The sequence below is a fragment of the Augochlora pura genome, chromosome 6 (genome assembly GCF_028453695.1).
Source record: "Augochlora pura isolate Apur16 chromosome 6, APUR_v2.2.1, whole genome shotgun sequence".
Classification (NCBI taxonomy): Eukaryota; Metazoa; Arthropoda; class Insecta; order Hymenoptera; family Halictidae; genus Augochlora; species Augochlora pura.
Window position 1 is genome coordinate 12,082,928 of NC_135777.1, and position 20,472 is coordinate 12,103,399.

The window sequence follows — 20,472 nt, forward strand, 5'->3', positions numbered from 1 at the left end:
AATTTATCGAAATTGAGAAATTCGCGAGTAAAATATTCATACTACTGTCAATATTTCCAACATATCAATCATTTATGGAAAGAAACAGTAATGGGACCTACTTCGCCACTCTTCCAGGCTGCAGCTTGTTCCGTTAGCAAAAGTCGATATAGAAATTTTCTTTGCTCTGATGGGCTGACGAGGCTCCATTACTATATCGTATTCGTAACGTAACCATGGCAACAGCTTATTGTATATATATTACTATTCATGATTCAGTACGTACATATAAATATATAGTACGCTTATGTAGCACAAACATTGTTGTCTTGTTAAATAATTTCAAAAGAAATATGTATGAACAAGTAATTATGTTTTTATTCCACCTTTTTCTAACTAATACACCATGTTTAAGTAAATACTTACATAACGTTTAATATCTTTTTAGGATATTAAGAAATAAACATTTAATTGTTTATTTTGTGCACTCCATATACTACGTACTTTGTAGTTGATGAAATTTTAGTAAGAATACTTTAACCGTAAATATGGACAGATATGTGATCGTTGAAAAAATCGGTGAAGGTGCTCAAGGAATAGTTTTAAAAGCATGTGATACACTAGGAGATAAAAGTGTAGCATTAAAGAAATTGCTTCTAAAAAATGTTGAAAATAGTATATCGACGTCTATTATGCGTGAAATGAAAATTTTGCAGCAATTAAAACATCGTAATGTATGACAGTTGTTTTAGTTTTTAATGCATTCACTTTTGTTCTAATATATTTACCATTGTATATGTTTTCTAATTACACACAGAAATATTACTTTAATATAGATTATAAAATTGCTAGATGCTTTTCCTGTTGGACTTGATTTTATAATGGTGTTTGAGTACATGCCAATAAGTTTATGGGAAATAATAAAAGATAATGAAATAGTATTAACAACAGTTCAAGTAAAAATGTATATGAAGATGATTTTAGAAGGCATTGCTTATGTACATGATAAGAATATAATCCATAGGGTATGAAATCATGATCATTTTTCTATTCTAATTATTAATAATATTAATTCTCTATTTTTGGCCTTATAACCAAGGAAATTAAAATCATTATTTGTTGTCACTGTTAGTTCAATATAATATATGGAAGTACCTTCGTATAACATATAAGTTCCGGAATTATAAAAGGGTACTTTCTTTAGGATTTAAAACCTGCAAATTTGTTGATAAATGAAAAAGGTATTCTAAAGATAGCTGATTTTGGTTTGGGAAGATTAATGTGGACAGATACATGTAGACCATATTCTCATCAAATTGCTACTAGGTGGTATCGAGCACCTGAATTATTATATGGAGCTAGATATTATACATCAGCTATTGATATGTGGTCTATTGGTTGTATCTTTGGTGAATTACTTAATAAATCGCCTTTATTTCCTGTAAGGTTTACTATATTTAAAATTTAAACTGAATTTTATGAAATCTCTAAAGATGTGTTTTGCTCACAGGGAGAAACGGATATTGAGCAACTGGCAATAGTGTTAAAATACTTAGGATCTCCTACATCAGAAACTTGGCCTGAATTGAGTACATTGCCTGACTATAATAAAATTACATTTCCATTTCATATAGGACTATTATGGGTAGATATCATTGAAGATGCTCAACCTGAAGCTATTGATTTTATTAGTAAAATACTTATTTACGATTCATCAAAACGTTTAACTGCCAATAAGGTGAGTTCTTAGATCATATAAAAATTTCGCAAGTATAAAATAACATATTTAACATTTCAAATAGATTTCTAATCAAACAATATTTACTTTAGGCACTACGTCATGCATATTTTTGTACAAAGCCTTATCCTTCATTGAATAATTTAATGAAACCATCAAATAATCATCGCAATCAAATAAAACAAAAAGAAATTATTATAAGTACACAAGTTACAACGCTTTTTGAAAAATTATTAGCTATAGCATAATATGTTAAAGTTCGGAAAAAGTTATGAAACATTAGCTTTACGATTATTTAATATTTTGGGAAAAATGTAATAACTTTTAACAGACGTAGCATCAAATATAAGATAAAAGAACTTACTCACTCTGTTTAGATAACATTCATTTATTAATAACAAACTATTTTTCATCTATTTATTTTTATAAAATGCAAGGAATTTTTTAAATATTTCATTATTATATCCTTCAATATAGGGTTTTCCATCTTTATACTTAGCTTCTTCATATAACTTACACGTTGGCGTCGACCACCAAAAATTTTTAATCCCTTCATTACCATCAAGGTCTAATGTATTGAGTTGATATACAGAAAAATGATAATTCTGTCCATCAGACTGAATACATTGTATAACAACAGGCTCCGACAATTCTTTTACATTTAATCCAAATTTTTGCCGAGCATACGTTGTTGCTGCGGTAAATGATGTCATCAATGAGCGTGCCTGAATTTGATTTTCAGTAACTGGCAATTCTGTTATATTCTTTACGTATTCTGGATCATGATTTACGAAAATTGTATGAATACTTTGCATAGCAGAATTTGCGGTAATTGCTACAAAACACAATACAATACATTTAATTGTTGAAAAACATATAGTATACAATGTTCAAATCAAACTTACGATATATGTTGTCAGTTTTGTAGATATTTGTTTTCACTAAACCAAGAGCAAAGTGTAATGGAGAAATATCCGGCAGATCACATTTCATGCCTTCATTTACGTCAGTTATTGGTGTTAAGGGCATTAGTGATGTTATTAGATCCATTTTTAAGCACAAATTTATAAAATGTGATTCCTTCTCTGAAATTTAATTTTGATTAACAGATTATAATGTTATATGTCAAGGTTATCATGTCTAATCATATTTTATTTTGTACAGACAATTAATAAAAAGAATCCATATCACTTTGTTAATACACATAATGTTGCAAAGAAAATGAAATTCATAGATTTTATTCATTAACATACCTATGCATGTAGACAAAATTCCATCACGTATCACTGCTCGATTTTGTGAAACATTAAGTCCACATAAAGATTCACATAGTTGTAAAAATTTAAATGATATGTTACACCTACAAGAAGGTCCTAATTTTAAGATGAAAATGTAAATATAAAAATAGTACAAAATAGATAAAATTGTATAAATTAATACCTACACCTTTCTATTGTTTGTAATACCATATAATCTAGGAAATACCCATCTTGGTCTTTCAGAATCTTTCAATTTTGGTAATTTTTTCTGTTCTGCATCAAATATAGTGGATGTTAAAACACTTCTAAAGTAAAGAAAATTTAAAAACTTTATATGTAATGTAATTTACATGAAATATACGTAAAAGGAAGAACGTTATTTATAACAATAGTTCTTTCATCATTATATTACTTTACCTTTTTGCTAAATTGTCTATATCTTCTGGGATGTCTGTGATCAAATCTTGTATTCTCGTTGGAAGTTCATCATCAAGTATTAATGTTTTTGTTATTAAACAGGCTTGGGGCACACCTTCTTGTAAAACATTATGATCTTTATATGTCAAACAACTTCTTTCCTTCCAATCTGGATCTACATTAGATATGGAGGGCAAATCGATTCTGATAACATAAAAAATACATTAATATTTCAACTAGAAAATACAATAATATTAAAATATTATGAATGCTTCAAGTATATGTCATTTAACATTAAGTATGACAAATAGGTTATTACTTATGTTAAAAATGTTATAGAATAAGTAACAGCAAGTTACAAATGATACAATATAACTGTTATGGAGTTAATGGAACTATAAATCATTAAACTAATCATTTAAACAAGTGAAATCAATAGGATAAATAATATTACTTCTCGAATTTTTTTGGTGGATTTGCTATTTCCAATGCATTTTGTACTTCATAACCTATGGATTTTACAATTTCCTCTGCATTAGTTATAATTACACTTCTCTTTCTTTGCGCTTGCCACAAATATGCTAGTCTTCTACCTATATTTTGTTTATAAAATACTTGGGTAAACTTCATCGTTATTATCTGAAATTTAATTTTTAATTTATTTATTGAAATAGAATACAATTACCTCTAACTAGTTGTTTAATATGTAATTCTAAATATTATATTATTGTATTAGATGTATGGTAAATAATGTTACGATATTTGAAAAGAAAACATGCTACTAGTTTTGTTATTAGTTATTATTACCGTGCAACTCAGTACGTTAGAAGGAAACTTAGAATATTAATTTATACTGAAAATTTGTACACTTCATATGAAAAACATAAGTATCCAGGCATGAAAGGTTACACACGTTATAACGTGCGTGTATACAGTAATGGGTCCTAATCCTGCACACTTTGTGCTTTCCAAGCTAGCTGGTACGTCTCCACCATTTTACTGCGCATCCAGCTCTGCGCTAGTACTGTGTAGAAAAAGAACAAAATACGACCGAGAGAATCGGGATGTTCCGATCAGATTTGATGTGTGTTTGTGCACATACATAAGAAATCCAGCTTGCCTACTTTGCCGTGCTTGCGGCCTCACTCTTTCGCGCATTTATTTGGTTGGTGTGCTATCTGAGGTAGCATCGGGAAATTCTATTTGTGAAAGAACGTCAACTTTAAAAACAAATGAAATCTTGTTTTCTATGGAAAACAATTTCCTAATGTAATAAAAGATAGTTTAATGCAAGATATGTGGATTGATAGCTTAATTTGCTGGAATCTGGATAACGTCGCCGGTAATATTCTAATACTTATAAAAATAATCGTGTTTTAATTTCATTTTTCTTTAATAAGTTATTATATTCGGTAATAAGCTTCACACCTACTAGTTTTACATTCCTTATTATTTCTTTTATGTTTCATTTCTTTGTCATTAGTTCTAAAAATTCAAAATAATTACCTTTTGCATGTCCCTTGGATTCCTGACAATATTTATTGTCTTTTATTTAAATATCTTTGTTATTTGTAAACCCATGAAAAAAATTCTTGCAAAAAGTATACTGTTTCATGGAATATATTCATGGATAATATTCAATATTATGATTTTCTTTTTAACACAATAGTATAATCACGCGTTTTTTTAGTTAATTATTTGAACAGAAATTCATTCCACACAGTTTCAGTTTATCCGTGATTTAAGAGATTGGTATAGAAAGGGGGGAAAAAGAAAAACGAAAAAAAACACATAACTGTGGGTGAAATTTGCAAAAGAAAAATATTTGTATTTCTTGGAAAAAATTAAAATATTTCTATTTAAAACAAAATTTGTTCTGGTATGTATACTTTTCAAGATTGCCAGATATAAAACACAATATTGTGCCTTTAATAGCTTTGTGCAAAATGTTTCTGCCAAAAAGTGGAAACTTCAAGGATTTATAACTCAATATACTTCTCCCATTGGGTAGAACTAATACTAATGGCTCGGATAAATCGGAACTAGACAATTACATAATTATTAAGTGAACTAACAAACAGAAATTCTTATAGCTAACGCAACTTATTTCTGATACGATACGAGATCGACGTGGTCGTCTACTCTGGTCCGTAAACAAAATTAAAATGCGTTCATCGCTGATACGCAGACCAGAAATGTAACTAAACCGATTACTCTTGTGTTCCGCGGCGTACATACGACGTAGCTAGAAGATAACTGGCCGGGATACAAACAAAAAGGTGCTTTCGCAGTCCGTCAAAGAAAAATAATTCCGTGCGAAAAGTATGAAGAACGAGAAAAATTGCGAGGGTCTATGACTTGTCCTCGCGAGATTTTTAATTGCCTTGTGCACTATCAAGGGGTGTGTTTCGACACCATGGGTGGAAATGAGGAAGCTCCTTCCTTGGATGGTTGTTTCTGTTGACGAAACCAACACCTAGAATACGCGAAACTCAGCGAGTATCAATCAGGGGCGTCGAATCGAAGGGAGAAAAGCGGAGTAATACATATATTGGTCTCCGTATTAGGTTGATTTTTACCAGAAAGGGAACGTTATTTTGCGTGCTATAGCTTCACACCTTTTATGCGCTGGTCGCTTCGACGAGACGTCCTGGAAGCAACTAAGTCACTCTTGCGAGAAGCACCTGGGGGAAAAAAGTACCGAGACGCTCAACACCCTAGGATTCGTAACGAGACGATGAGACATAGTGCTATTAGGGCACCAGATCAGCGGGAAGCATCTGGCAGTCAAAATCTGTGTGAAATGTTTCCGAGTCGCGTTACACTCGGCCTTGTATACCTGCAAGCATTCGGGGTATGGTTGCTAATTATTCCTGATCGGTTGCGGGCTTCCCGGCCGATGGTGTGTTCTGTTGATTGGCACGCTCGGTATTACAATTTGTCGCGCTTGTAAACTTGCGACATCAGCAGAATAATCCGTGACAAGAATCTTTGTCACGTGTCATCAAAACCCCTGATATCGACGACAAAAATGATTCGTTTGACGTGGAACGGCCCTTATCGTAGAACTATTGTTGCTATCATTAAATTGCGCTACAATTTCAGCTTAAATATTTTTAAATTATTTTTAAACAAACACAAATTTTTATTTCATAAATTATTTACAATGTCGAAAATGTACATAAATTTATAATACAAATTTTATATCCATTTTAATATCCTTTATATAACAAATTAATAGTAATACAAGTAATACTTGCTGTAATTACCATTTTATTGCAAGAGCTGTATTCATTTTTTTAATTTCATGGTATTCCGTATGGAAATATGCTAAAGCTTTATCTGTATACTCTCCTACCCAAGTTCTATACAATTCCTTAACAATTTCATTTTTATCAGGGTCACTTTGAGGAAGTTCATGATATAAAGATTCTAATTTTGATGCCAACTCCCGTGGTTGGATATTATTTAAGGATCTAATTTGAGCTCCTCCATTAAGACACCCTGTCAATTAAATAAAAATATATTAATGTATCATCTTGTTTTTATAGTAATATTATAATGTATTTAGTTTAATTTCAAATATTTCAAAATTAATCAAACACACTACATATTAATAAAAACTTACCACAAGGACAAGCCATAACTTCAACATAATCATATGGGCACTTTCCTCGTTTTAATTTTTGTACAAGATTTTGTATATTTCTAAACCCATTGACAATAGCAAATGTTAAAAGTATTTCTCCATTCTTTTGAAATACCGCTTCTTGGAAATCAGGATTTCTGAGAATTTTAAATTCGACAGGTACATCATTTTCCTCAAACAAATGCTTCATAGCATAGCGTAAAATAAAATCTGCATAGCCACCAGATCCAGAACCACTATGACCATATAAATCATTTTTCAAATTAGCCATTTTCGAACCAAATGGTTTTTTAATTTCTCGTTCTTTTACTTCATTCAATGTTAAGTTGCACTCATTAAGCATTTGTTCCAGTTCAACTATAACAAAAATACGAGGAAGCATAATATAAAAGTGTACACACGGTTGATTTTTTTAAGCGTGAATTTACAACAGTATAAGTAAATTAGTGGAAGAAATTTTTGAACATGATAAAAAAAATTCTGAATACATACTTGGGGTTATTACACAATCTACATCTCGAGATTTTCTTTGTTCATTGTAGAAATCTTCTCTAGATGCCTCTAATTTTTTATCGTAACAAGGCATTAAAGTAACATGATAAATTTGCTCTGGTGGGAGACCCATAGTTTCAGCTAAATGATATTTTACTAATGATCCCATAATCTGCTGAGGAGACTTTGTTACACTGATATATGGAAGTATGAAATTACCATGGGTCTTTTCTGCATAGCACACCCAACCTATATTTATAAATATTGAAATGCTTAAAGTCATTAGATATTTTTGAACTATAATGCTTTCTTTTTTTCTATATTACATGAACTACCTGGACAAGAAGAAGATAACATTGGTAACTGATTTTTTCCACCTCCTTTAGCCATTTTATAACGTTCCACGAATTCTTTGGCTGACTCTAGAAGAGCAAAATCATCAGCTGCAGTCATGTCCAAAACTGAATCTGCCCCTAATTCATAAAAATATCCAGCTAGCTTATGTACTGTTTCTTCTGGGTTAAGACTATAACGTTCTGCTATGGATAAGACAGCTTGTATAGATAGGCTGACTACAATGTATATTGAATCATCACCATCCTACAAAATACATTTAGTTAATATTATATTTGATTTCTACATGAAATATTAATAATTTTATTATTCTAATAACTTTTACCTGACATTGAGCTACCCTTTTGTTGAATACTCGCAACAGTTCTTCCTGACTTTGTTGTGTTACTAATACACTTTCTGCAGATGTTATACATCCGCTACAAGCTAAGCAATCAGCAAGGGTGATTTCAACTTTTTGTAATTTTTCAGGTTCTCCTATCTAATAAGCACCATACAAATAAAATAATATGACACTATATAATACTTTCATATACATATAATAAAATTAGTTAATATACTTCATTTAACACTTTAGGCACACCATCGTCTTCTATTTTTATAGTTATTCCAGTTTTTTTCTTCGATGCTTGAATTTCAATAGGCTTAATGCATTCCTTACAAATAGAAACAAATTACATGTAACAATAGAGCTATATAGAAAAATAAAAGATTAGAATAAATACCTGCGATGGAGTGATGAAATCATCCAAATTTGTTATTTGTAAAGCTCCGCTAAATCGGGATGCCATTTTTATCTAAAAGAAATATTTAACTATTATAGTAACATATTAAAAATACTTTAAACATTCTTATTCATAAAAAAAGATGTAAAAAAACGATCCAATAATTATATAACCTATAAATTTGTTAAAAATATTTGATAATCATTTTCTATATTTTCGGCTATTGTGAAAACTCTGGTTAAAATAGTATATTCTTTAGACTTCTTTAAAAACAGAATAATGCATTAATTACGCCATTATGTGCATTTCTTAAAATTCTTACAAATTGTCAAACTATACATACAATATACTCAAATATAATATATACATACAATAATACCTAAAATTTTGTAAGATTTTCCGGCCGCAGCTCGCTCCATTAGCAAGAATAGGAGTATAAATTGTTTTGCTCTAATTGGCTGACAATTGAATGTTAAGGCAGGTAGTTTTATTTAAGGGAGGTAGAATAATGTAATGCAAAATCTGAGATATTATGTATTGTATGCATATGTAACTCTATTTCTAATTATTATGTTTTTTAAATTTAAATGATGGGAAATTCAAGTACTATTGCAATATAAAAAAGATCAAGCACTTAATTACTGTAAAGTAATACTTTCAAGTAAATGAAAATTTATAAAGACGAAATATATTTCGGATGCTTTGTTTTATAAATTTGAATAATTTATAATAAGACAACAATTTCTATTGCTATATTTATAATACTTAACATACGTAAGTAATTAACATAAAAGACAACTTATATGAGAAATAAATACGAAAATACATCTGTTCTGTGTACAATCAATTGGATATTTTCAAAATAATAAGACAATCGTGAAATACTTCATTGATAATAAATAGACATATACGTACACAATTCAATGAATGAAACCCCTGAGAGTAGGCTACAATTTGAGAACCTCTGTCTTTGGGGTTGAGGGGTAAATGTGCGCCTGAAAGATGGCAAATTCTTCTTTGTGTCCCAAATAGGAGCAGTATCTGCTTTGTTATTAATGAAATTATAATATATAAAGATGACTGAAGTGAAAAAAGATGATGTCGTTAAAATTTTGCATACATACCCTCTTTGCAGAGTAAGTAAAATTCGCTTCACACTAATGCTATGGCAAAAGATTTTGAAAAGAAATAAATTTAGTTGTTGTCACCAGGGTTTGATCAATAGAACTCATTACGAGAAAAATAGTTTTAGAACTCTCTATAACGTTACAGTATTATTATGATGTAATTATTAAATTATATATTTTTGAATATTTGCCATTAAGAAAATACTACTTTAATGAAATTAACTTAGAAATTTATTTCATCAATATGTATTTAATTTGTTATATTTGCAGAAATGTGATATGCCTGATGAAATGAAACAAGAAGCTATGGAGTTATGCGTTACTGCAGCGGAAAAATATGCGTATAATTACGAGAGTGTTTCTCGTATGATCAAAGAAACGATGGATAAGAAATTTGGAGCTTCGTGGCACACGGTCGTGGGCGAGGGCTATGGGTTTGAAATAACTTATCAACTCAAACACTTATTATACATGTATTGCGCCGGAAATTTAGCAATATGCATATGGAAATCGGCATAGGGAATTTAAAAATTTTGCAAAACTTTATTAACATGCAAACTAACGTACAAATTGTATCGTAATAGTTTAAAACAAAAAGATATATTAAAATTACAAGAAACAATCTGTGCCCGAACAAATAGATAAGAAAAACTATTTATAAACAGATTTTCCAAAACTGATATAACAAATGTACGTACATATTTACAAATTTACTTTGTATGAAAAAACATCGAAAGTTATATATACATTGTATATATAAGTACATCTACCTATATTTATATACATATACTTTAACTGTTCTCACAGATAAGATATTAATAATTTTTCTACCAATTGAAAAGTATATTTATATCTAAGCAAAGGAAATGTTCATTTTGTTCCAAGAAGTTTTTTGAGTTATGAATTTTTAACTACTATTTTTAATTTATTATTATTACCAATATTATACAAAATATGAATTATTGTGTACACATAATGAAATGTGAAAGTATTAATATTGTTATACATGCTTATATGCATACTTGTATGTAATTTATATATATGTATGACTGCTTACATATTTATAATTAATATATGTAATTTATTACTTGCACAATTAGATGTTTTATCGTTCTTTATTCACTTATGTAAAAGTGAACAGTTCTCGTATAGTAACATTGTTAAATGTGTAAAATATGAACTGAATGTAACAATATAATGCTTTATTTAGTATACTAATTTTGCATTTTAATGGTAATAAAATTTTTGTAAAATCTATGTATAATTATTAGAAATATTATCGTACAAAGTATTTAAAAAAATAAGTTTATACTATTTACTCAGTAACTAGTGAACAATTGATTTTAGAATGTTTAATATTTATTTAATTAGTGTACACCAGAGAATTTATATAATTTTAGTTATTTATTGTTTATGACATTCTATAATTATACGTCTATAATTAATCTTTGTTTTATTTTAAAATAAATAAAATACTGATTTTAACATTTATCTGACCTTATTACAACTAATTGTGTTTTTACACAAGACAACTTAATTGAATAGATTAATTATAATAATTTTTTATAATTGTTAAAAAATAACCTTGAAGAAACTACTTTTTGCATTGTAATCGTTTCTTGATACCAATTAAGGTCCATATAAGAAAATTTTGTAATATTTTTACTATTGCTAGAGATATTTAGATGAAAACGTTTAGGTGGATCACACTAGTATATATTAGTTAGATGTGTATATCTATACAATATACATGCATATATCTTTGTATACATATGTATACAATACATACATGTATATGTAATATTTACCTACAACATACTATTTATGTGAGAACTAAAAATGAGGCAGTACCCTCTAAAAGAATATAACTTTTTTTAAAACTGTATTGAATGATTTGAATCTTCTTAAAATATTAATGGAACTAAATTACTGTACACTGACGAAAATACTTTTTTTTAATTTTGTCATTGTTTCAAATGACAAAAAAAATAAAATTTCTCGTTTCTTAATTTATTTTATCTCAGCTTATAATGAAAATTTAAAAAATGCATTTTGTAAATCACGTTAAGGTGAACCAATTTCAGTAAAATTTTCAATATGCATATAAGTTACACAGGTGTGTAAAACTTACATGTACGTGATAAGTACAACTTAATAATTATGTGATATATGACATAAGTAAGATATTACATAGTTATATAATGAATAAAAAGTGAAAATAGATATATATAACTTCACCCTATCATTCCTACTATATCATTTAAAATATACATATATGCTAAATAACATTTATAGTTTGAGTTTATACATGATAATATATAAATATGATATAATGAAAAATCATAAAAGAAATAAGTACTCATTTTACAGAAATCAATATCAAATGAATTTGTTCATATACAAATAGATTTTACAGTATATCCTATAAAGATTCTAATTGTGTATTTTTTTCTTTAAATATGCCATCTTTGTACTTGTAAACGCTAACTCTTTAATAGAGCTTGACACTGTCAAATTATCTTCAGCTTTGTTGTGTACTCTGCTTCTAGTAAGTTAAACCAAGGAAATGGCATAAAATTCGAGTCATTTTGGCTATGACTTAAAGCCTTAAAACTTTTAAAAGTTTTTATCATCTTGAAAATCTTGATCGTCTTGGAAGTTTTACAATTCCTGAGAACTTGAATAAGGTTTGAAAGCTTAGTAATTAAGTATTCAAGGTCTTACATACTTACATAATGTATATGCTTTTGTTTACACAATTTCATTAATATTTAGCATGAAAGAAAGTTTGAAAAGATGTAGCTATCATTAACATATTTTTGTTACCATATTCGTTTTTATATTATATAAGTATGTACATATAATGTATAATGAGGGTTTAGCAATTATTTAGTTTTTAATGTGCACTAATTTTTATGATTTCTAAATATATTCTAAGGAACAGAATATCAAGTAACTATTTTTTAATCATATACGTATATGAGCCATTTGCAAATCGAAGTGAATAAATCCACTTTTTAAAATTTTAGTGCTAGAACACTTGACTAATACATAACTTTTATGTTTAAAATAAAATTTCTTAATAATTATACTCCACACTATAAAATGATAAAAATGAATTAAAATTTTGAAAGGAATCTTTTAAGAAAGAATGTATATATTATTTTATCAATTTCATTACTTTTTCGTTTGTGGAGTTAATCAATTTGGCTCATATAACCGTCGCTAGATCTTAGTTTTCGAGATATTTTCAAAAATCAATAATTTGCATAGAAAAAGAAAAACATTAATTTTTTACCGAAACATACGTAAAATTAAATCTAGTAAATTGGCCAACACTACTAAAATCGTAGGTAATGCTAATATATTATTGTATTTAACATAAAGTTACATAAATAAACATTAATAGGTAATAAAAATATTTTTATTATAGGTATTTCTTGCCTTTGAAAACTTCTTTTTGCAAGATACCGATGTGTGAGGACAACAGAATTAAAAGGGTCGGATAGTCCATATAGAGATGTGTAGCTACTTAATAAATACAAGATGGAGCCATCGGCGATTTCTACTAGAAATGAAAAGAAACTTAATTTAAATAGAAATATTCTCGGATTTGAAAAATGGAGTGACATTTTCTAACAACTTTTGAACCATTGAAGATATTACAATGAAATTTTCACTAAAACTATTTCAAAAATAATTACTTTTAACTTTATAGATAGGATACTTAAATATTTTTTTATTGATATTTTTGATAATAAAATTGTTTAAATATAATTTCATGAATCATCTTTTATTGTCTAAATGTATATTTTATATGTATGTTAAATATAAAAGCGAGTAATCTTTTTGTAATCAATTGATACAAAAATTAACGAAAAGGTAAATACGCATCTCAAGCTTGCAAACAGATATTTTTATAATTACTTATAATAATTATAACTTTTTCAGTGACGCAGATTGTGAAATACAATACCGTTTTTGTATAACTTTTTGACCATGACAAACCGTGGCATATGTTCGAAGGGTGCCCGTAAAGCGTTGAAGCGCTCTGCTTGTAGAGGATTTGTATGCGAACGAATTAAATGAAAATATAATGTGAGAAAATGAAAATACTTTATTTTTTGAGTAAAAGATCTAACGTTTTTCGTAGAGTTTGAAATCTTCTCCCAGCTTCCTTTTCGGTTCTTTTTTCTTGGCTAACAGGATAATTAGAGTCCTCCAGCTGGGTACTGATTCGTCTTCTGGTTGTAGCTCGATGATGATTGGTGGATGTGCCTCGAGGTTGCGTGTACTTGAGGGTGGTTGGGACTTAATCATTGCACAAGAATAACTGCCAAAACAAAGATTGTAGGAGGTGTTATGTGCGAAGATTTCGAGATTGAGGACTGAATGAGAAGAAAAGGTCTGAGAGATCTTTGACTGAGGATTTAGACTTTCTATCATGAAGGGACCAGAGTTTCAACTCTGCCAACACGAAATTCGAGATCTTTCAAGAGGCTACATGATATCTTCTGCATTCCTCATTTTGTTTCGCCAACTATACTCTTATCCAAAAATTTCATGAGTACTCTCTCTTGGTATCTCTCTATCTATTTTAAGGTACTGCGCCTGGATGAAGCTATACATACATAAACTATGAAATATACAATTACATATGACCATAAACTAATATTTTACATTTGATCTTCCCTTTTACTGTTAATTTTTGGGGAATATAATAAGATAACGCCATCACAAATCATAACTATATGCGCGTAATCATGTGTAACGTCGCCGGAATTTAGATCGTCGCCATGTTAACACTGCAGTCCACACGACTCGTACAAATTTCTTCGCTTGGCGCCAGCAGCACTAATTCAGATTACTTCGCTTTTCGCCGGCCGTTCTTAAGGTTATCGAGAGATCATGAATTGTCAAGTTTTACTAATCTCATCGTTAGTTCTCATGAGTTTTCAATTCTGTCTCCCTATTTTACACATAACATTTTCCATTTTTATCTCCATCCTATAATAGCTTTATCATCGTTTAAACGCTCTCAGATATTTAATATTTTTCAGTATTTTAAGGCATTTGAATTCTTGCCGTGAACTTATCAAAATTGTGGCATATACCATTGTTGCGTAGCTTTGGGTGGGATTTAGGGAAGTTTGGCTGGTTCGGATGCCCGTGGAACACAAAAGTGTTCTGCTTGTGTAGGACTTGTAAAAATTAACTAGGTACACAGAAATCGTCTTTAAAACTTTATATCCTGGATAACGATATTATCTCCAAGCCTTCAAAATAAAGTCTGTCGTATTTTCCGGAGGAATCGAGTTTTCTTCCTGAGCTCCAATAGAAAAGTTGGGGTCCTCTAACTGGATGCTGATTTGTCGGATGGCCCGTTTTCCGGTTGCAGATTGATGGTGATTGGTGATGGAGGTGGCTAGACGGCACCCGCAATAGGTTGAGGGCACGTGAGAACTGATTAACGCGCAAGGGTTGAAGGCCCGCCAAAACAAGAAATGTGGAGGTTTTGCGCACGACAATTTCTGTCTGAGGACCGCGCGCGCGAGAGAGAGAGAGAGAGAGAGGTACGAGGGAAAGGTCTAGGGGGTCCTCAACCGAGAATTTATGACTTCCTGTCTCGAAGGGCTCAGGTTTCGACTCATCTTGCAAAACAAGGGACGATCGTTCGAGAAGAATTCTCTCTCTCGCTATGTTTACCTATTCTAAATTATTGCATTTGAACTTCCCTCCTATCGGCATCAAATAAGTTTATGATTTGCATAACTAGAGGCGCTAATTATAACTACGTTCGCATAATCACGCAACACAATCATCTTCGTTCAGTCATTAATTCCCTAGTTCTCAGATATCCCACGTACAGAGAACAGAATATTGTGTGAATCCGCCACAAAATCTAAATCGGTCGTGACATCTATAAGCAAATTGCGAAATCTCGGTACTAATAAGAACACACACACGCAACAAAACATTTTTTGATTTTGAATATTGGTAATACTACAAGAATTACAGTGTAGCGTACCTAAACTCACATGGTCACACAACTTTCAAAAATTTGTTACTAGAGGATTACAAATTTAAATTTGTTCCCATCATCTTTCGTTTTCTTAAATTGTTCAATAGGAATTGTTAGAGAAACATGTAGGGTGTTGCGTCCCACCCAAAGCTACGCAACAAGGGCAACGAAAATTAATTGTTCAAATATGTATATATGATTATTTTTTTATTTTTTATATGTATTCAACATTTTTTACAATATTTTCTATTATTTGAGATTGATTTCTTGACTTATTTTCCACTAAAATGGAGCAGTGATTTTATTAATATCGGTAACGTTGCTTAAACTGAATACACGCGGATTTAGCAGATATGTAACTAGATACACTGAAAACGTGTTCGCTATGTTTGACGTGAGTCAGTAGTAGAAAAATATTGGATAACAATGGCGGACGAAGAACTACCAGCGGGTTGGGAAAAACGCTTAAGTAGATCTACCGGTACGTCAATTTATAAATAATATTAGACAGCGTATGTAGAAATGTATCTTCCGTGATATATTTTGTTTATTTATAATTAACTTGTTCAATGATTTATGTTATTTCACTATAGAGACAGTAGTGTGAGGTATACAGCCGGCATTTTTTCGCAAAACCATCATTATTCTCATTAAATGGAAAATATAGTTGAGAACAAATCATAGTGTTTTAATCGCTATACTCTAAGCTACAGTAAAATGCCATAAATTTTTGTATCCTAATATGTTTTATTACAAGATATGTATCATAAATTTGGACCTGTACGATGTGTATTTTTAACATAAATTAATTCCTTCATAGGGCAGCATTACTATTTAAATATTTATACTAAGGAAAGTCAATGGGATAGGCCAGATAAACCAGCAGATCCATCTGGAAGTAATAAAGGAGATGGTCCAGAAGAGGTTCAATGTTCTCATTTATTGGTAAAACATTCAGGGTCTAGAAGACCTTCTTCCTGGCGAGAAGAAAATATTACAAGATCAAAAGAAGAAGCTTTAGATCTTATTAAATGTAAGTTATTGGCAAGAGATTTACATCAATAACAATTTGATTATATTTCAGTTGTTTTCATTTGTATTTAATCAATTAATATAATTGGTTTTACAAACTCAGCTTACAGAGAACAGATAGTATCTGGAAAAGCAACATTCGCAGAACTTGCTTCAAAGTATAGCGACTGTAGTTCTGCTAAACGAGGTGGGGATTTAGGACCATTTAGTCGAGGGACTATGCAAAAGCCATTTGAACAAGCAGCATTTGCCCTTAAAGTTGGCGAATTATCATCTCCTGTGCATACGGACAGTGGTATCCATATTATCCAGCGAACAGCATAAAGAAGATTAATCTCAAATAAAGTATTCAATCTTTTAAAACCGGTTGCCTCAGTTTTGCCAATAATATATGTTTAACTAAAGGGGCAATTTTGGATACCTCCATTAAGCATCAAGCACATATACTCGTACAATGACAGAATTTTTCTGTGTGAACAATACACATGCAAACAACATTCTAATATTTCAGCATGGAGTTATATGTTTGTGTCTTCCAGTGATCTAAGCAGACATGAATTATTGAAGATTATTAATGTTTCCTTCATGATAAAAAAGCAGCAAAATCAGTTTTCAAAAAGTAAAGCAAGATAAAATAGACGAGATATGCATGCTTTAACAGAGTTCTCTATTTTTATCTGCTGCCCTTACATTCCTTAAGTATTAGATTAATTTTATTAACTTAATATGTCAATTTAACTGTCTCTAGAAAAAAATTACGATAATCTCCACACTAAAACAAATAAAATTGAATTGAAATTATTGAATACATTCTTAACATACATTTTGCCCAATTTAGTTGGAATACTTAATTAGTGGAAGATATGTATAAATATGTATAATTATGAACATGTTGCTCAACTACTGGCAGATATTCATACTATTGTTTTATTATGTTCATGATTTATTTTAAAACTGCAAATACTATTCTTATAAACACAATGAGGGAGATATTATACAACTTCTATTTATATTTTTCTGTTGCTAACTTCGTATATAAACATATATGAAAGTAGACTCATTTTTTTAGATATCTCCCATCCTGTTTTAAGATTTTCCTAAATTTAAACACGATCCCTTATGAACAAAATGCAATACAAACTCTTACTATTATAACTGACTGAAACAATCTCCATTTTTCTAGTCTATTATCTGTATTCAGCAATTATTAATTATGTTTCTAGAGACTGTGAACACTTGTGCAACACATTTTACATATTATACTTATGTACGTGTTATAATTGTATGAAATATTTCTTACAATCTAGTTCGTGATGGTTATTATTTAATCAGTGTGTATATACTGGTGAAACAATTTGTTCCTTAAAAACGTAAGAAAGAGAAATATGACACGACGCATTTATCCGGGTTAGAGAATAAATATGTTTAATATCATTAATATATACATGTTGGTTTGTTAGACGTTCGACACTTTGTAATTGTTAAGTTACTATTGCCGTCTCCTTGACGATGGTAGCCGTGATAAATGCATTATTCTAGAAAAAAGTACTGTATTTAAATAACATGCAGTGAGCAATGAAATATATGCAAGTAACAAATTGCATTGTAGTTTTTCTGTCTTTTGTGTAGTATATCAATGAGGGATTCACAATTTTTTATTTACCATTAATATATTTAGATATATTCACATCTTCCTAATCCTTTATTATAAGACACTGTAAACACTGTTTTATTCTCTTTATAAATAATTATAAATATAGGAATAACAATTATTGGTTAGTAATTTATGTCGTTGGGAGAAACTGTTCAGTCATTGGTGTATTAATAAAACTTTCAAGATATTATTAATAGGAATAAATGAATTCTAAAGTATTACTTATAATACGTATCCATTATATTTGTTCGAAAACTTACAATTTACAAGATAACAATTCTTTATTTAATGATACATGCTGTTGTTTCTGTAATAAAAATAGTGGAAAATGCTAAAAAACCATTAGTTAGATTATTAAGATGGAAGTTTTTGATTTTTAAGAAAATAAATATTGTCATATGGTTATTAGTGAAATCGCATAGTAGCACAACTGATGAAAATATTTGTGCAAAATGTACAGTTCCAACGATTACTTATGAAACATAACTATTTTATCCTTAATCTATTATTTTTTAATCAATCTACATATTGTTTAAGAAAAAGTGTTAATAATAACATTAGAAATACCGAGCAGTCAACGTGATTTATTTATAAGTTCTTATAAAAATAAATGAACGTAATAATATTCAACAAAAGTACTTTTACGATTCCACTAACCGTATAACATGAATTCTGAAATTAGCTGCTTTGATTGGTCTAACAGTTTCAGTCTTAAGTTTCCAATTCTCTTAAAAGTAAGTACTAATTTGTAATAAATTAATTTAGTTATCAATGCTATATCATATTAATATTTTTAGTGTCGTATCTACCAGAAATGGTTAGTATCACATATAGTAAACTTTCAATTTTTATTTTATACAATAAATTACTCTGTTTCTTTATGGATTTTCGAAGGTGTCTGAATTGGCAGTTAAAGTGTTAACCGTGATCAGTAAAGCAGGTCCCCGTGGAAATGATTCAATGCCAAAGTAGTTGTTAATGCAGAGGCTCTATGCACTCTGGACCACTCATTATTTATATATAGCGTCCTACAATCGAAGGAAATCCGTCATTCAATCACTTCCCGCTCAGCTGGGAACCCTACGACGAAACTTGTTTTAAATCATTATATAATCATTGATGCGAGGCGTATATTCACATACGCGAGGGGTCGGATTATGATTGGCACAATGTACCAAGAGGACGTTGCAGATCCACAACGTTATACGTGTGTTAAATATAAATGATTATCATGGTTCAGTAGGTCAGCTTAAAGGTGACAAGCCTGTACCACATTCTTTCTAGATCACTTTCTTTCCGTGAAGTAACGTATCAGATAGGTCTCGATAGCGAATACAACGTGAGGAACAAACGACATTGCACGTACTTTCAGCGAATAATTTTCTTTCTCCTTCGTAACTACGTTTACAAAATTTATTTATTGCGTGCACATTATTGGGCTTGCACAATTGCTACTCGTCATCTCAATGAGCCTGCATTTCGTGCAATCATTCTTACAAATTGATCATAATGTCTGGATGCGGCTAATTCTTCGACACGCGAGCTCCGAACAATGTCTCGGTTTGAACTAGATCTTTGTTCTTCAGTTCCGGTTGTAAAGTAGGTAACAATTCTTGCAGAGATTGAAAATAAGTGAATGCAGTGTGTTTTACGATGAGTATTGTGTGGTATAATTATTGAAGGCTGGGTAATATGAAAAAATGTAAAGAGACTTTTATTTATATCATAATGTTTTATGTATATCACGTCAGGGTAAGAATAAAACGTTTACCTTCAATTTATTAAGGTCACATTAAGGTTATTTCGTGCTCTTCTTTAGACGGAATGTTATATTTTTATTTCAGTATTGCAAAAGTAAAGAAACACACAAGTTTAGCATATGCCTTTGAAATAACATTGAGACAAGTTAATCTCGCAAGGACAACATTTTAAGACATTCTTGTTCCCTTCTGTCATAATATTATCTAAAACAAAGTATAATATTCCATTTAAAAACTAAGAAACTATCTTAGTGTGATCTTGAT

The 20,472-nt window shown here is 30.0% G+C and overlaps 5 protein-coding genes across 12 annotated transcripts; 3 read left to right on the forward strand and 2 right to left on the reverse strand.

Annotated features, from left to right (window-relative positions):
* The first annotated feature begins 210 nt into the window (after positions 1-210).
* Positions 211-1,965, forward strand: LOC144471471 (cyclin-dependent kinase 20). 2 transcript variants are annotated; one of them, XM_078183536.1, is made up of 6 exons: positions 211-344; positions 428-713; positions 816-1,004; positions 1,184-1,420; positions 1,490-1,717; positions 1,810-1,965. In XM_078183536.1, exons 2-6 carry the CDS (start codon positions 528-530, stop codon positions 1,963-1,965), a joined length of 996 nt encoding a protein of 331 aa, XP_078039662.1. In that variant the 5' UTR covers positions 211-344; positions 428-527. The 2 variants fall into 2 exon arrangements, with proteins under 2 accessions (XP_078039662.1, XP_078039663.1); XM_078183537.1 differs by having other exon boundaries at positions 258-334.
* Positions 1,966-2,130: 165 nt separating this feature from the next.
* On the reverse strand, positions 2,131-4,464 carry Mrpl37 (mitochondrial ribosomal protein L37). Of its 2 annotated transcripts, none has more exons than XM_078183534.1 (7): positions 4,307-4,464; positions 3,848-4,032; positions 3,394-3,597; positions 3,162-3,281; positions 2,971-3,077; positions 2,623-2,802; positions 2,131-2,552 (listed from the first exon to the last, which is right to left on the reverse strand). In XM_078183534.1, the coding sequence occupies exons 2-7, from the start codon at positions 4,021-4,023 to the stop codon at positions 2,131-2,133; spliced, it is 1,209 nt and encodes a 402-aa protein (XP_078039660.1). In that variant the 5' UTR covers positions 4,024-4,032; positions 4,307-4,464. The 2 variants fall into 2 exon arrangements, with proteins under 2 accessions (XP_078039660.1, XP_078039659.1); XM_078183533.1 differs by having other exon boundaries at positions 4,201-4,461.
* A 2,064-nt stretch (positions 4,465-6,528) lies between these two features.
* LOC144471492 (putative cytosolic Fe-S cluster assembly factor AAEL012261) lies at positions 6,529-9,780 on the reverse strand. 6 transcript variants are annotated; one of them, XM_078183585.1, is made up of 9 exons: positions 9,738-9,780; positions 9,529-9,654; positions 8,614-8,685; positions 8,449-8,544; positions 8,214-8,369; positions 7,870-8,134; positions 7,535-7,783; positions 7,022-7,399; positions 6,530-6,897 (listed from the first exon to the last, which is right to left on the reverse strand). In XM_078183585.1, the coding sequence occupies exons 3-9, from the start codon at positions 8,677-8,679 to the stop codon at positions 6,659-6,661; spliced, it is 1,449 nt and encodes a 482-aa protein (XP_078039711.1). In that variant the 5' UTR covers positions 8,680-8,685; positions 9,529-9,654; positions 9,738-9,780; the 3' UTR covers positions 6,530-6,658. The 6 variants fall into 6 exon arrangements, with proteins under 6 accessions (XP_078039713.1, XP_078039711.1, XP_078039707.1 ...); XM_078183587.1 differs by lacking the exon at positions 9,738-9,780 and having other exon boundaries at positions 6,529-6,897; positions 9,529-9,693; XM_078183581.1 differs by lacking the exons at positions 9,529-9,654; positions 9,738-9,780 and adding an exon at positions 8,787-8,981.
* LOC144471493 (dynein axonemal light chain 4) lies at positions 9,620-10,613 on the forward strand. Its single transcript, XM_078183588.1, has 2 exons — positions 9,620-9,749; positions 10,011-10,613. Exons 1-2 carry the CDS (start codon positions 9,690-9,692, stop codon positions 10,257-10,259), a joined length of 309 nt encoding a protein of 102 aa, XP_078039714.1. The 5' UTR covers positions 9,620-9,689; the 3' UTR covers positions 10,260-10,613.
* A 5,518-nt stretch (positions 10,614-16,131) lies between these two features.
* On the forward strand, positions 16,132-18,395 carry LOC144470802 (putative peptidyl-prolyl cis-trans isomerase dodo). Its single transcript, XM_078182339.1, has 3 exons — positions 16,132-16,243; positions 16,583-16,795; positions 16,898-18,395. The coding sequence occupies exons 1-3, from the start codon at positions 16,189-16,191 to the stop codon at positions 17,116-17,118; spliced, it is 489 nt and encodes a 162-aa protein (XP_078038465.1). The 5' UTR covers positions 16,132-16,188; the 3' UTR covers positions 17,119-18,395.
* The last annotated feature ends 2,077 nt before the right edge of the window (positions 18,396-20,472 follow it).